At 29.3% G+C, this 15,421-nt stretch overlaps 1 protein-coding gene across 3 annotated transcripts in view; it reads right to left on the bottom strand.

The window, feature by feature from the left end:
• Positions 1-15,421, bottom strand: part of LOC129920315 (nephrin) — a 162,343-nt gene that overhangs the window by 73,132 nt on the left and 73,790 nt on the right. For all 3 annotated transcript variants that reach the window (XM_056001654.1, XM_056001652.1, XM_056001653.1), the window contains exon 2: positions 11,885-12,229. In XM_056001654.1, the coding sequence (XP_055857629.1) occupies positions 11,885-12,229 (345 nt within the window). The remainder of the gene's footprint in view (positions 1-11,884; positions 12,230-15,421) is intronic.

Genomic DNA, 15,421 nt, shown 5'->3' on the forward strand with positions numbered 1-15,421 from the left:
ACGAAAATAAAATGCAAGACTGGGTCGCACGAACTTGCTCTTAGAGGTCAAGTTGTTTAAACTGTTAAGACTTTTTATATAGAAATTTGGGAAATTTAGGTAGATACCTATATATAAAAAAAAAACAAAAAAAAAAAAAAATAAAAAACCATAAAACATAAAATTCATTTTTAAAAACAATAAAACAACATCTGAAATCGAATCCACCTTATAGGTAGGTATATATAAAAAAAAAAAAAAAAAACAAAAAAAAAACACAAAAAATAAAAAAGGAACATAAAATTCGCTTTTCAAAGCAATAAAACAACATCTGAAATCAAATTGCCCTCTAAGTGCAGTTTTATTTGATATATTAAGATGCATTTTTAGAAAAAAAAAAAATTCAAAATCGTTAAAAAATACTAATTCTTTAAAAATAATTTGTTGGAAAAAAAGTTTTTAAATAAAATTGGTATGCCATTTTTAGAAATCAGTAATCAACATCTAAAACTAAAATTTCAAAAAAAATTCAATGTTCCGTTTTCGAAAATTAGATTTTTCAAAAAAAAAAAATTCCAAATTTTTTTAAAAATCAAATATTTTTTTTTAAATTTTATAATAAAGAAGAAAAACAATAAAATATAAAAAAAAATTTCTGATTTAAGTTGCCTCAGTTAAGGGGGTCTGGTTGCTAAAGTAGGGACGCGACAAATTTTTTTATGATTGAATTTCATAGTAGACGTTTTACGACAATTGTTTATAACAAATTTTTATCAAAAAGTCCCATAAACAAAAAAATTTCATATGGTAGTGCTAGGTTTTGGTATTTCATATGGAAGTGCTAGGTTTGGGTAATTCACTTAATTGAGCATTATTTCCAAAATAAGGGTGGGAAAAATTTTTATTTTGCATAATCTATTAAAAATCATCGAGGGACAGTAGATTATGGAAAAATTTATAGCAATTAGGCATTTTAAACAAAAAAAAAACTTCCCTTTGTATGAAATTCAGTTTAGGGGGCCTAGTTTCCAAAATAGTGACGCGACAATTTTTTTTTAATGCCATCTGTCTACGACAAAATCACGACAATTAATTGCATACTCAGTTTTCGTTTTAAAATTCGTTTTAAGACATTTTGAGGGGTGGTAGTGCTAACTTGACTGTCAAGATAGCACTACCAGGGGTTATTTAAAAAAAAACGCGCGCGACAAATTTTTTTCTTTCACGACAAATTTACGACAAATTCACGACAATTAACTGTATCATTAGATTTTCGAAATTCTAAAATGGTAATGCTAACTTGACGGACATTTGAATATTGATGTGAGTTGAAGAACTAATACACAACAAATTTTTTATATAACTATAAATTGAATATGCATTTTAAATATACATGCTATGCTTATTTGTGAATAAAAATGTATGGTTTTTAATTTTTTGGCATTAAACGTGTAAAAAGCGATTTTTGAAAAAGTCTGAAAAAAATGATTTTTTTTAACAAGCTAAATCTCTAAAATTATAACAATTAAAAATCTGAAAAATGTTCACATGATAGCTACACTTATTAAATTTGAGTCTGTAAAGTTTTAAATTTTTTGAACGAATTGTTTGGCTGGAATTTAAAATTGATCGAACAAGGTCCAAGAAACCCCATGTTATTACCATAAGAAACTTCAACCGCTTGGCGGCACGGGTTAGAATTAAGTTAGAGACTTGAAACTTAGGGAATATTGTTTTTAGTTTATTTCTAACCATTCCTAAGAGCATAGAAATTCTTATTATTTTAAATAACGAACACCCTATATTGTGCACCTTGCAATTCACACCATGAAAAGCCACATTTTCTATTTACGAAAAAGTAGCATAGATTCCGCAGTTTTGGTCAAATTCAATAAAATACAACAGTTTGTGCCTAAATGTATATTCTTTCAGAATATAACCTTACTTTATTTTTTTGTTTGTTTTATTGTGCAATAAAAAATGGATGAGGTTGAAAAAATTGAGGAAAAAATCACTTTTTCAAGATTTAGGTATGGGATGAAAACCTACATTCAATTTGCTTAAACAATACACTTGTAAGAATGACTGAGATATTGATAGATTACATTGTAAAGTCTGTAAAAATGGTTTTTTGTAAATAAAAAAAAAAATGGAGGGTATTGGTATTATTCGACCATACGAACCATTATGGCACATTTTTTTCGATTTTAAGTTTTTTTAATATTTTAAGTTTTCTTTTGAATTGGCTAAGTCGTTCACGAGAAAATCAGTTGTTTAGTTTTCAGCTATCTAGAGTTAAATATACAGTAAGTTGTTGCGTCAATCAATGTACTGAGAGTTTTTTAAGTTTGTTTATTTTTAATGGATCAGCAACCGAATACCGAAGAGTGAAATGAAGGTAGGTACTTGTAGATGAAATTTGTAAAAAAATTTCAATCGTCATCGGCATTTTGAGGTATTCCCTATCAATAATTGGATGATAAATCTTCCGAAAGTAACAAATTTCAGCAGCATAAAACCCCAATTTATTAATATGGATTTCATATTCTCTTCGGGATAATTCCACTTCAACTGAATATTTACACTGAGGGAAAAGCCACCATAAAACAACGTGAAATCAATGAAAACCACATTGATTTAACTAATATTCAGAATGATTTTGCGTTGAAGATGAACATTTTAAAATCAACGTGGAAAATAGGTTAATTTTTGATGGTTTCGTATCTTAAAGTCACATAAATCAAAGTAGTTCAACTTTGAAATAACGACGTTTCAACTTCAATTTATTTTTTTACTCAGTGTATATGTTTATCCTTTTCTATTTTATTACAAGAAGTTTGTTCAGATTAGTAGTTTTTGTTAATAAATACAATTTTAAGTTGCTAAAAAATTCATTTATAAAAAAAATGATAGAGAGACTAAGTTATAGTTTCCTTAAAAAAAAACTCTTGGAAAAGAGCTCAAAAGTTTGAAGAGAAAAGAAAACAACTATCATAAAAACATAAAATTACACTAACGAAATAATAAATTTAATAGATCCCTATTGCTGCCATGAGACATGTACTTCGAGAGTCTTCTCTCCCTAACAACATAGATACACTTCGAGTTTTTTTTTTAACAATATTACCTCTCTCGTTGCTCAATGGGATAATTGAAAATTGCATCCGCAGGATAAAGCTTTCGAAAGTAATAAATCTCAGACAGGCAGAGATATCAGCAGCATAAAGCCTCGTCAAGTCCCCCCCCCCCCCCCCCCCAGTTTTCCAACTCGACTATAAATGTATAATGAAATATTCAACCTACCCTTCAAAATGTGTATATATACAAATAAGGATTAAACTAAGAGAGCTTAACTTATCCCCGAGGGAATTTGCCTCGTCATTGCAGTATTTCAATTTGAAGTCTCATTCGTACGAAATGCGTTTTAAAGAAATAAAATAAAAAAATAAAAATAAAAATAAAAATATAGAAAAAAAAAAAAAACAAATAAATATATTTTTTTTTCATAGACGAAAAAAAGGAACATTGCACAGACGTAAGAGATTGTCGTAAAACTCCTTCAGGTAGCATTAAAATAATTCACGTGCACTTAAGACCATCTCCTTCCATTAACTGCGTTAGTGTATGGCGCTGAAGCTGCAGGGACTAGAAAGTGGATAGAAATAAGGACATTTAGTTATGGGAAGAGGTATGATGGCAAGGCATGGTAAAGCATAAGAAGCCCCTCCATTCCGCGAGATGTGATGTTTGTGTTGTGTTCCAAAAACACCATCATAGTTTTACCTTTGCTGTTTCTTCGGTTCTTTGCTTTGTATGTGAAAACACAACACATTTTTCTTAAGATCTTCTGCTTATTTTTTTTTTTTTTTATTTCTTTATATTTTATTTGTAGTTTTATCTTTTATACTTTTTGCTAAAAACACTTCTTTCGAATAGAATTATAAAACTTCTGTAGAAAATGCTTTGCGCAAACGAACAAAAAACTTTTAACTTCATTTAATAAGAGCCTAAGGAGACAACAACATCCTTTTTTTTTTTTTTTTTGCTTTTATAACGTTTGTTTGTATGTATGACAGGTTTCGATCCATTTTTTTTGGTTTTTATTTAAAACTTCTCTTTTTTTTCTAGCCTTCCGGCTATCAAACTACCAGTAGCCAGGAGTCACAAACAAAAAATTTATTTTTACTTGCAATTTAAGTAGTTAGGTGTGTTAAGGGTCAGTAAAGCTTTTACAAACAAAAAAAATCGACATTTTTTATAAATCAAACAACCCTTGATAGGATTTTTTTTTAAATTTTATTTTGAGTATGTGCCTGGAGGGAAGTTGAATTCTCTTTTTATTCTGGTGCACTTTGTGGTTCCAGAAAAAAAAGGAGAAAAAACAAGAGTTGAATTTAAAGAATTTGTATTACCTGTAAAATCTGCAGCCAGACCAGAAAGATAAAAGAATATAACTTTTTCAAGGCGGTGGCATTGACTGTATTAACATCATTTAGACCTAACCACATTTTGAAGATAATTTTCTGAGAGATAAATTACATCGAGCTAAAACGTTAACCACTGCTGGAGAGGTTTTTTGGTAATAGTTTTGGAATTTCCTAGAGGGGAAATTGAATTGTTTTAGGACTAGGTACAGCTAAACCAAAATAGAAAAGTTTTTGAGGTGAAAACGTCTTACAAATCGATGAACCCCGGCTGCATTCACAAAAAAAAGGACGACTCAATATCTCGTATGGTATAAATTTTAATTTCAGCTTAAAGGCCATGTCATACACCAATTCTAACTTAAGACAAAATGTACTATATTTGAAACGTTATATTAAAAAAGAAAGGATTTTTTAAAATTCAATATTTAAATAGGGTAATGAGGGGTAAAATGACAGGGTAACAAAAAAATTATTTTCTAAACTCTAAGTCGTAGAAATTATTTATCCGCTGGATAAATTTGTTAGAAAAATTGCGGAAATGTTAAGAAAATTCTAAAAAAATTTCAATACTGAGTTATAAAAGGTTTTTTCAAAAATTATGCAAGGGATAGACCTTCGACAAAGTGGTTGTTATAAGTTTGGGAAATTTTTAAAACAGCTATAGCTTGAGCCAGACCAATAAAAATAGTGAAAACGGCTTCTTATATGGATTTTTTCTAATTTCTTGATTTTTGAAATATGATTATTGGAAAGGAAACTATTTTTTAGGGGTATTTTCGAAGGTTAATTTTTATTTTTAGGAATTTTCAAATGCTTGCACAAAACCTCAGACTTAACTTGTGCAAATAATTGGATTTTTTAAATTAATAAATAGAAAAATAATTTTTTTGTTTTTAGTTTTTTGATCGTTTTCATCGTTTTTTATTAATATTTTTTATTTATTTTCATTCATTCATATATAGATGAATAAAATTAATATAAAATATTTGTGCAAAAAATTCAATTATTTTTATCATCATCATTTATTCTGAGATAATGGTGAAAATATTAGATTTTAGTTGGTACATAATTTTTTGTGAGCTTTTCATATAACAAAATTGATAAAATGATAAAAGAAAAAAGTGTTTTTTTTTTACATAATAAGTTATAATTAAAAATAATAAAATTTGGTTGTAAAAAAATATGATAACTTTCAAAGAATTATCTCTTTTTTCTAAAAAAAAAACTACAGATATACATTAGGGTGACCGTTATTACCCAAAGTGATGTTTTCGGGGGAGACACCCCCAGATCGAAAGTTTAGGGCCTAAATAAGGGGAATTTAGCAAAAAAAAAATTTTGGAGGTCATTAACCCGTGCCTCTAAGGTCATACTTTCCCCATACAAATTTGTATGGGAAATTTTTAACTCATACATAAAATTTTTTTTCTCTCGAGTTAAATCATCTATTTTTAAAATGTTTGATTCTGGTTGGAAAATAGTTCCTTTAAAAGATTACATTCAAAATTTCCCGTTAAAAATTTTTTTTATATTTTATTTCGGTTTTTGAAATTATTGGCTGTTTTCGTTGTTTTTGCTTTCACCTGTCACATAATTTTAAATGCAGTTTTATTGGTTTTTAATTCTTTTCAAATACTTCATTCAAAAATTTGTGTATAAATCAAAAATTTTAATTTAAAATTTTTTTTTTTTAATTTTTGCCGTTTTCGCAAGAACAATAATGTGCGATTCAGTCGTCCTTTTAATTTTATTTATTTGTAATAGACATAGACAAATGTGAATAATTAGAGAGGAATAAATTAGTTCATTTTTTTTAGATCTAAGAGCTCCCAGTAACCTCAGTAGCTTGAACAAGATTAATCAGAAAATTCCAAAATTTTGTCCTTTTAAAAGCTATGGGCTAAGAAATCGATAAGAAAAAATTTGAAACTTGACAGAAAACTGAGCTTCGTCCTTTCATATTTTTCAGTCCTTAAAACCAGAACTCAAATTTAAGATTCTGTTTTACTTTCTATTTGTTAAATTTATTTTTAAACGTTGCAACGTTGTCAGCGTTGTCAAAAACAATCATTGACAGAATTCTGTCAAAATTGCTCTTTATGTGAAATGTCATTTTAGATATCTTTCAATTTCAAATGTCAACATTCTAAGTAAAAGCAGATTCATGCAACTTTATGGTTAACTTTATCTATATTCCCACAACGATAATTCCAATATTTCTTTGAATTATATTTATGTTGACATAAAGAATATAAAAAAAAGGATGATCAAAGCTTTTCCTGTTGCGTCAATAATATACTTAAAAAAAAAAATGAAAAAATAGGTTTCAGGGGATGGAGATGTTAAAATGTTTTCCGGTTTTCCTCCTTTAAAGGGAATATTTGCAAAAAAAAATCAAAACAAACGATATAAGGGATGGAAAGTAAAAATGTATATAAACTGCAAATGACAAAGTTACGAAAAATTCCATCTTCATATTTGATGAACGTTTATATGTTAGAAAACTTGTGTGTGTGTGTGTAGGTTTGTTTGTGTTTTTAAGTTGGCAATGTGTCCTAAGGGAATGCCAAAAATATGTCACACTTTGTTTTAGTTCCTTAGAGAGTTTTTGATGCAACATAGGTTACTCGTATTTTATATACGAGTATGGAGTATGTACGAGTACGTACCTACGAGTACAAACAAAAACACCTGACAAATTTTATTTTTTCAGGCGTTTTTAAATGACGCAGTGTGGAAACAGCTTTTGGATTAAAAATAAAATAAAACAAAAACAACAAAAAAAAGAGCAAAACCCTGATGGGAATGAGTTCACAGTCATATAGTAATGAAGTGAAATATTTCGAGGAAAACTAAAATTCAACTTTTTTAAATGAGTTAGAGAAGCTTAAAGTAATTTATTTTTGCAATTTCATCATGTGGAGTACTGATATGGTGGATTAATTGATTTTTTTTCGAAGTATTTTTTTTTTTTGTTAAAAGTCCAAACAATCCCAAAATTGTTAGAATAGGGTCATATCAATGTTAAAAAAAAACTGTTTTAAAACTGTGGAATTTTTGTAAAAACTTTATTTTATACATTATATCGAAAAGGCTTATAGTAAGTTTTTCTTTAGTTTTAACTTTTTTTTGAGCCTTTTAGAAACAATCTCACTAAAAACTGTTTTTATTTTCTATTTTGATAACTGGTATGCAAGTGAAAATGCACAAACAAAGTTAAGCGCTACAGTTATTATTTAAGCACAACTTGAAGTGATATCGCAAATGACAAAGCATACACAAAGTAATGGAACTTTCATTGACAGTGACTTAACATTGCAGATTGTCGAAACTGTCCCCTTCTCCAAAAGGCTCATATTTCATAACTTCGGCACTCAAAATAGGAAAGACTGGGTAAGCAAATAGTTTTTTAAGACGCGGGGTGCCAACGAATCTTAGTCAAACTCGTTGCAATTACTAACCAAAAAACATTTGATCTGTATACGGTTAGTGTAAGCGAGAAACTTTTGGATCATTTAGGGGAATTTGAATTTTTCAGTACAAAATTGTTTTTTTTTTTTTTTTGAATACCTTCGTAACGACGATGTTTTGTAAATGTTAATACATAAGTCGAGGTGGACAATTGATAAAAGTTTCTATTTTTGAAAAAAAAAAAAAAAAAAAAAAATAATTTTTGGGTGACAAAATTACAAGTTCGAGTTGAACAACCGGCAGAAGTTTGTATTTTGGACAAAAAAGTAGTTTTTGAGGATTTTAAGGGACTCGGAATTTATCAGTACCTACAAAACTTGTTTTTGTGAATATTTTTTTTTACGTAACGTAGACTAGACAAACAACGAGTTTTGGTTCAGGTATGTAAAGAACTCGAGGTAATCAAACGACAGAAGATTGAACTTTTGAAAAAAAGTAATTTTTGGGTATTTTAGGGGATTTTGAATTTGTCAATTCAACATTTGTTTTGAACATCTTCTGAACGTAGGATGAACAAACGACGTAAAGAATTTGAGGTGGAAAAATGACAAAAGTTTGAACCTTTAAAAAAAAGTAATTTTTTGTGCACTTCGAATTTTCCAGTAGAAAATTTGCTTTTTTGAATATCTTCTAAATAGGGTCGACAAAAGATTATTTTTGCTATACCTATGTAAAGAGCTCGAAGGGGCAAGCGAAAAATTTTGAAAAAAAGTACTCGTAGGTAATAAGTTTTTTGGGGATCATAGGGGTCTTTTATTATTTTGAATATCTTCTAAACGTGCTTAGGGTAGTAAAATTTTTAGTGTAATATAATTTTTTGTTCTAGATTGTAGGTATTTTGAATTTTCGAAAAAAATTTTTTTTTTGGCGATTATAAGGAAATCCTCCTTTAAATAAAACTGTACTTTTCTTGTATGCTGATTCCGAATCCGAAGTCAGAATTGATTTAGCACGTCACGTTTTTTTTTTAGATATTCCCGTTAGATAATCTCAAAAACCCATTTTTTTTGCTGTTTTCGAAGAAATATTTTGGCATAATGTAATATTTTTCAATTAAAATTGTTACGGTCTATAAAATAACTTATTTTTTTCTTTCAAATTCAGTTTCAATCTTCTCAATATCTCTTTTCTTCTCCGAGATATCTTAATTTAAGTAAGTTCAGTAGGTTTGGCATATCTTATCATAAAAAAAACTGATCTCTAAAAATTAATATGTATATCTTTCTCCCTAGAACAAAGGTATACTTTTCTAATGAACTATAATGTGCTGATTTTGAATCTGACCTCAAAAAATTTCGGTCAGCTCTGGTTTGTGAGATATAGTAGTTTTTATTGAGATTTTCTAAGAAAAAACTTGATTTTGTGATACTTTAATGCGAATATCTTAAAATCCTGACGTGATAGAAATTTTTTGACTTCGGATTCTAACTCAGCACATCAAAAACTATAAGAAAAGTATACTTTTGTTTCTAGGAAAAACAAATCTGAAGCTTTACAAGGCAGTTTATCGAATGGTTTATTACAAATAAGATATTTCTTAATAGATAAATTTAATGTATTTTATTATGGTTTTCTTTACATATTTGACTTTTTTTAAAATGGGCGTTGATATTTTACATTTTCCTTAATTAAGGTGTTTTTGTTCATGTTGGATTTACTAAAAAGTAAAGGATTTCGATATTTCTGCCTTTTTTATAAATCAGTATTTTAAAATATGAGTAAACATTAATGTAAAAGGACATATTTGGTGTCAATCGATAGGCTATATTACGAGGAATAAGTCCTCCAAATTTGAGCTCAATGCTAAAAAATAGTTTTAATTTTGCACGAGTTCAAATAAATCTAAAAGGTTGATTTTTTGTAAACTACCCACATTTTTCAAAAATCATTTTTACAAAAATGGTACCTGATAGAATTTTTCTGAAACCAGATTTAGATTCAAGAAAGTCTAATCTTTCATAATATCAAAAAATTATTTAAAGGAGAAAAAAAAAAGTTAAATTTTGCAGACCAGTGTTATTGAAAATAATGATATTTTGTATATGAAAGTAGCTATACAAAAATTGCTTTTTGAATACTTCCTAAACGGAGGGTGAACAAACAATGATTTTTGGTCTTTTTTTGCATCCAGATCTACGTGGACAAACGATTGCTTTTGGTTTTTTAAGTCTATCTCAAAATTTGGCCCTTTTAGACGATTTTTCATTTTTCAAATTTCCTAAAAAAAAATTAAATTGCTCTAAAAAAAATTTTAAGACAAACGTAATTTTTGGGTGGACAAAAAATCTACAGACGATTTAGACTAATTCGGTTAAAAAATTTTGACGTCGCAGTTCTGGCTTCAAGGAAGTGAGACTTTCAATAACTCTTCGAAAGACACAGTATCTCTAAAAAAAAAACCTTTAAGTGGTGAAGACTGGATTTAAATCCTGACATGACAATGCATTCCAATAAAGAATTGCTACTTCCTTAAAAAAAAATATCTACTTTTAAAGCTATGATCACTAAGATTTTTTCTTAACATATTTAAAATGAGATTCAAAGTGAATTGGTTCAAGTTTTATGATATTCGGAAGAAGAATTTGATTTACAAGAAGGTGAATATGATTTGCAAAAGGGTGAATTTGGTTTGCAAAAGCAACTAGTAAAACTGTGGGCTTAAAATAAAAAATGCTTTTATATCAAAGGACAATTTTTTTTAAAGGGATATCTTTCTACAAACTACAACTACACAACCACTATTGAAGTCTTTTTTTTTTTTTTGGTCGAGCTGAGCATATGTCAATTAAGCACTACCAGAGGTTGTTTAAAATTCGAAAGTAGTAATGTTAACATGACGGCCATGTTAATATGAACAAAAGAGTTTTATCAAAGTGTAATCACCTTTTTTCTCTTTTTAATGAAATCAATAAAGCATAATATCAGTCTTGTTTAAACAATTTAAGGTCATTGAATTCACCTCCGATTTTTTTTTTAACTCAATTTATTACACAGGTACAGGATCCATTGATCCATTAATAACTTTACACATTTCCTTAAAATAAGAATATGAACTGCCAGGACATTATTCATTCACTATTGATAACTCAGTGAATGAACAAAAACAGACTCCTCTTTAGTTCATGCAGCTTTAACTATTCAAAGACTAAATTGAAAAAAAAAAAAAAAAAAAAATTAACTTCATTAAAGAAATACTTAACTTTTAATGTAACTTCCATCAGACAGGTGGATTGATGAGAAAACAAGGAAGAATAATAAAATACTCAAATTGATGGCTATTTATAAAGCGCGTGTTGTATTTTTGTATATATACGCAAAAAAAGTGATGCTTATACAAATTATTATTATTATACGAAACAAGGGTGGCTTCAAATTAATACACACTGACTTGACTGCAAGAAGAAGCAATAAGCCAGGGGGTAAAAATAAAATGGACCCACTTATCCTGTCTACATAAAGTAGATACCTACGTTTAAATATATTTATAAATGTGTACCTTTGCTTCACTGTGAAATGCTTATATACTATATTAGTTCATACTTCTATGTTGCTCCCTTAATAGCTGCAAGTATATTGGGTTAAGTAAACCAAGTATAAAAAGGAAAGAAGGGCTCAATTGCCTTCAGGGTGATCTTTTTTTTGTTTTTTCTTCTTGTTTTAATATTTTTCTTCCTTTTAGCATGTTCTCATTCTCTCATTTTCAAATGAGCAGAAAAGGAAGAAGCATAACATTGCAGAGTTTCTTGTCTAAAAAATTCATTGTTTTATGTATCTTTGTTCATTACAAGCATCAAGCGAGGTAGTTACAACACAGAGACAGAGCAGAAGCAAAGGTATCCTCTATACACAACATGCCTAGATTGCATAATATGCAAAAGGAGTTCAAACAAAAAAAATGTAATGCACACAACAACAAAAACCCTTTTGCAATTATAAACAAAAAAAAAAAAAACCCTTAACTTTAAAAAAAGACAAAAGTAAACAGAAAAATAAAAGAAAACACTTACATATGACGGTCAGCTTAGCGTTAGCACGTATCGCTGAGTTAAGTCTTGCTGGTCCAACTTGACATTGGAATTCCGCGTCATCCATGATGGATGCATTTGAAATTCGTAGATTATAGACTCCCTGCTTTCGGTCGCCCAGCACTGAGTATCGCGGAAAGCCGGGTATAACTGCAGAGAATCCCAAGGCGAAGCCATCCTTTGTCCATTGTACGGCACCAGCTTGATTCGTCACCTCACAGCGTAAGAGTGCCTCTGAGCCTTCCAGCACTTGCAGGTCGTGTGGGGTAACGCGGAATTTTTGTTGTTGCGCATGACTCGTGGATGAACTGATAAGTGTGATTGTTGCTGAAATTAAAAGAAAAATATGATTAGTTTTTTTTTTTCAATTAAATGTAAGTAATGAGGTAAGAGGTAAGTGGTAAGAGGTAAGAGGAAAGAGGAAAGAGGTAAGAGGTAAGAGGTAAGAGATAAGAGGTAAGAGGTAAGAGGTAAGAGGTAAGAGGTAAGAGGTAAGAGGTAAGAGGTAAGTGGTAAGAGGTAAGAGGTAAGAGGTAAGAGGTAAGAGGTAAGAGGCAAGAGGTAAGAGGTAAGAGGTAAGAGGTAAGAGGTAAGAGGTAAGAGGTAAGAGGAAAGAGGTAAGAGGCAAGAGGTAAGAGGTAAGAGGTAAGAGGTAAGAGGTAAGAGGTAAGAGGTAAGAGGTAAGAGGTAAGAGGTAAGAGGTAAGAGGTAAGAGGTAAGAGGTAAGAGGTAAGAGGAAGAGGTAAGAGGTAAGAGGTAAGAGGTAGGAGGTAAGAGGTAAGAGGTAAGAGGTAAGAGGTAAGAGGTAAGAGGTAAGAGGTAAGAGGTAAGAGGTAAGAGGTAAGTGGTAAGAGGTAAGAGGTAAGAGGTAAGAGGTAAGAGGCAAGAGGTAAGAGGTAAGAGGTAAGAGGTAAGAGGAAAGAGGTAAGAGGTAAGAGGTAAGAGGCAAGAGGTAAGAGGTAAGAGGTAAGAGGTAAGAGGTAAGAGGTAAGAGGTAAGAGGTAAGAGGTAAGAGGTAAGAGGTAAGAGGTAAGAGGTAAGAGGTAAGAGGTAAGAGGTAAGAGGTAAGAGGTAAGAGGTAAGAGGTAAGAGGTAAGAGGTAAGAGGTAAGAGGTAAGAGGTAAGAGGTAAGAGGTAAGAGGTAAGAGGTAAGAGGTAAGAGGTAAGAGGTAAGAGGTAAGAGGCAAGAAGTAAGAGGTAAAAGGCAAAAAGTAAGAGGCAAGAGGTAAATTGTTAGATTTAAATGTGAATTAGATAATGTTTTGCAATTTTGGGGTTAATACGAGAAAAAAGTACTATTTCTAGATATTTCGGTGTATGATTTCGGTTTGACATACTTTTGTTACAGATCAACCAAAGTTTTGATAATTTTTTAAATCAAAGTTAATATTAAAATTCATTTTTTTTAAAGTTAGTTTGTTGAATTTTAAATTTCTCAATTTTTATAAATTTGGTACCAGTATGCTTAATTTGGAAAAGTACTTAAAAATCCTTTTTTTTTGTGATTTGTTGTTCTGTATTTTTTTAAATTGTTTTTAAATTTAAGAGCTCAACTTAAAGTTCAAAAGCAAGTTGTGCATAATTTCAAATTAATTTTGGATGTTTAATGAATAAATTGCAAATAACATACAGTTGACTATATAGAATTTTCACAGGAGACGAGAATTGATTCCAGTTAAAGGAATTAATTTAATCTTCTTTCCATTTTCAATGGTGAAAAAATTCGAGGGAAATTCGACTTAGATTGAGTCGACTTTAGTTGAATTTTGAAAACTTACATATATTAAAGAAACTTTCTAATTTTAAAGAATAAAATGAATTCTGAAAATTGTTCTCTTTTTTATTATATTTTTTTTTTATATTCTGGAATCTGGATTTATTTCTGGTATCCTTCCACTTCAGTCTTTTAATTTCTCAAAGCAATTAAATTTCTTTTATTCAACTTTGAAAAAAAAATGTGAAGTATTTATTTATGTACTTCTCACTATTACTTTTCACTATTTCCCAGATAAACCAAAATATCAAAAATTGAATTTGTAGAAATTTATTTTCATAAATTTCTTAGAAAAATAAAATATTCTTCTTTATTTATTTTATACCCTTCAAAATTAACTTGCATACTTGCAAGGACATTTTTTGTTCGCTTAACAAGTTCAAAGTAAATTTTCTTAGAACTTGAAATCAAAATGTTCGTTTATTTAATTTTTATTGGAACGTCGCACTGTTGTCCAAAATGACTTATCTCGTTGCAAAAATCATAACTTTTGAACGGATTGAGGTAGCGGTACAGTTTTTTTTTTAATTTGAAGGAAATTTCCAGGGCTGTTACACCAATGAATTTCAAGAAAATTGTTTTACAGGGTGTTTAGGAATCATCGGCCGAAAACCGATTTTCTTAAAAAAAAAAATATTTAAATTAAAATTGGTATGCCATTTTGTAGAAATCACTAATTCACATCTAAAAAAAGTTCAGATTACACTTTTCCATGATATTACGATTATAGAGAATGCCAAAAAAGTTGGTCCCGGAAGTCCGTCTGTCTGTCTGTCTGTATAAGGATCTACATCCTAAACGGATGGACCGATTGACTTCAAATTTGGTATGTAGCATTTTTTGGAGACCCTCCAGAGGTGTTTTTGGAATTAATTTTTTTGGGCCAAAAATAACGGTACTTGTCATACACCAATTTCAGTAAAGCTGTAATTGCTCAAAAACGGCTCCAACGATTTTGTTTAAAAAATTCAAATGTAAGTTTGAAAACAAGGTCTATCTTCTAATGAAAAAAATTTTTTTGGAAAATCATTATTAACGGTACCTGCCATAGAACGGTTTTTTTTAAATCCGATATTCTCCGAAACGGCTTATTCGATTTCAACGAAACTTTTTTTGAAGAAGCACTTATATAACTCAAATATAAGCCAAAAATAAAATTTCAAAAAAAATAATTTTTGGATTTTTAAAAAAATTTTGAAATTTTTTTTTGAAAAATAAAATTTTCGAAAACGGGACATTGTATTTTTTTGAAATTTTGTTTTTAGATGTGGATAAGTGATTTCTACAAAATGGCATACCAATTTTAATTTAAACATTTTTTTTAAAGAAAATTTGTTCCTTCTGCCTTCATTTTTTTTCAAAGTACAAAATCTCGGCAGTGCGCAAGCATGCGCAGCTAAATATTTTTATTTTGAATCAACAATTGATTGGTACACATACCCTATTCGGCTTAATGAATGGAACCGAATGGATTTTTTACGGTACCTGCCATAAAACCGTTTTTTTTTCAAATCCGATATTCTCCAAAACGGCTTATTCGATTTCAACGAAACTTTTTGTGAAGAAGCACTTATATAACTCAAATATAAGCCAAAAATAAAATTTCAAAAAAAATAATTTTTGGATTTTTAAAAAAATTTTGAAATTTTTTTTTGAAAAATAAAATTTTCGAAAACGGGACATTGTATTTTTTTGAAATTTTGTTTTTAAATGTGGATTAGTGATTTCTACAAAATGGCATACCA

This window comes from Episyrphus balteatus, chromosome 4 (assembly GCF_945859705.1).
Source record: "Episyrphus balteatus chromosome 4, idEpiBalt1.1, whole genome shotgun sequence".
NCBI lineage: Eukaryota > Metazoa > Arthropoda > Insecta > Diptera > Syrphidae > Episyrphus > Episyrphus balteatus.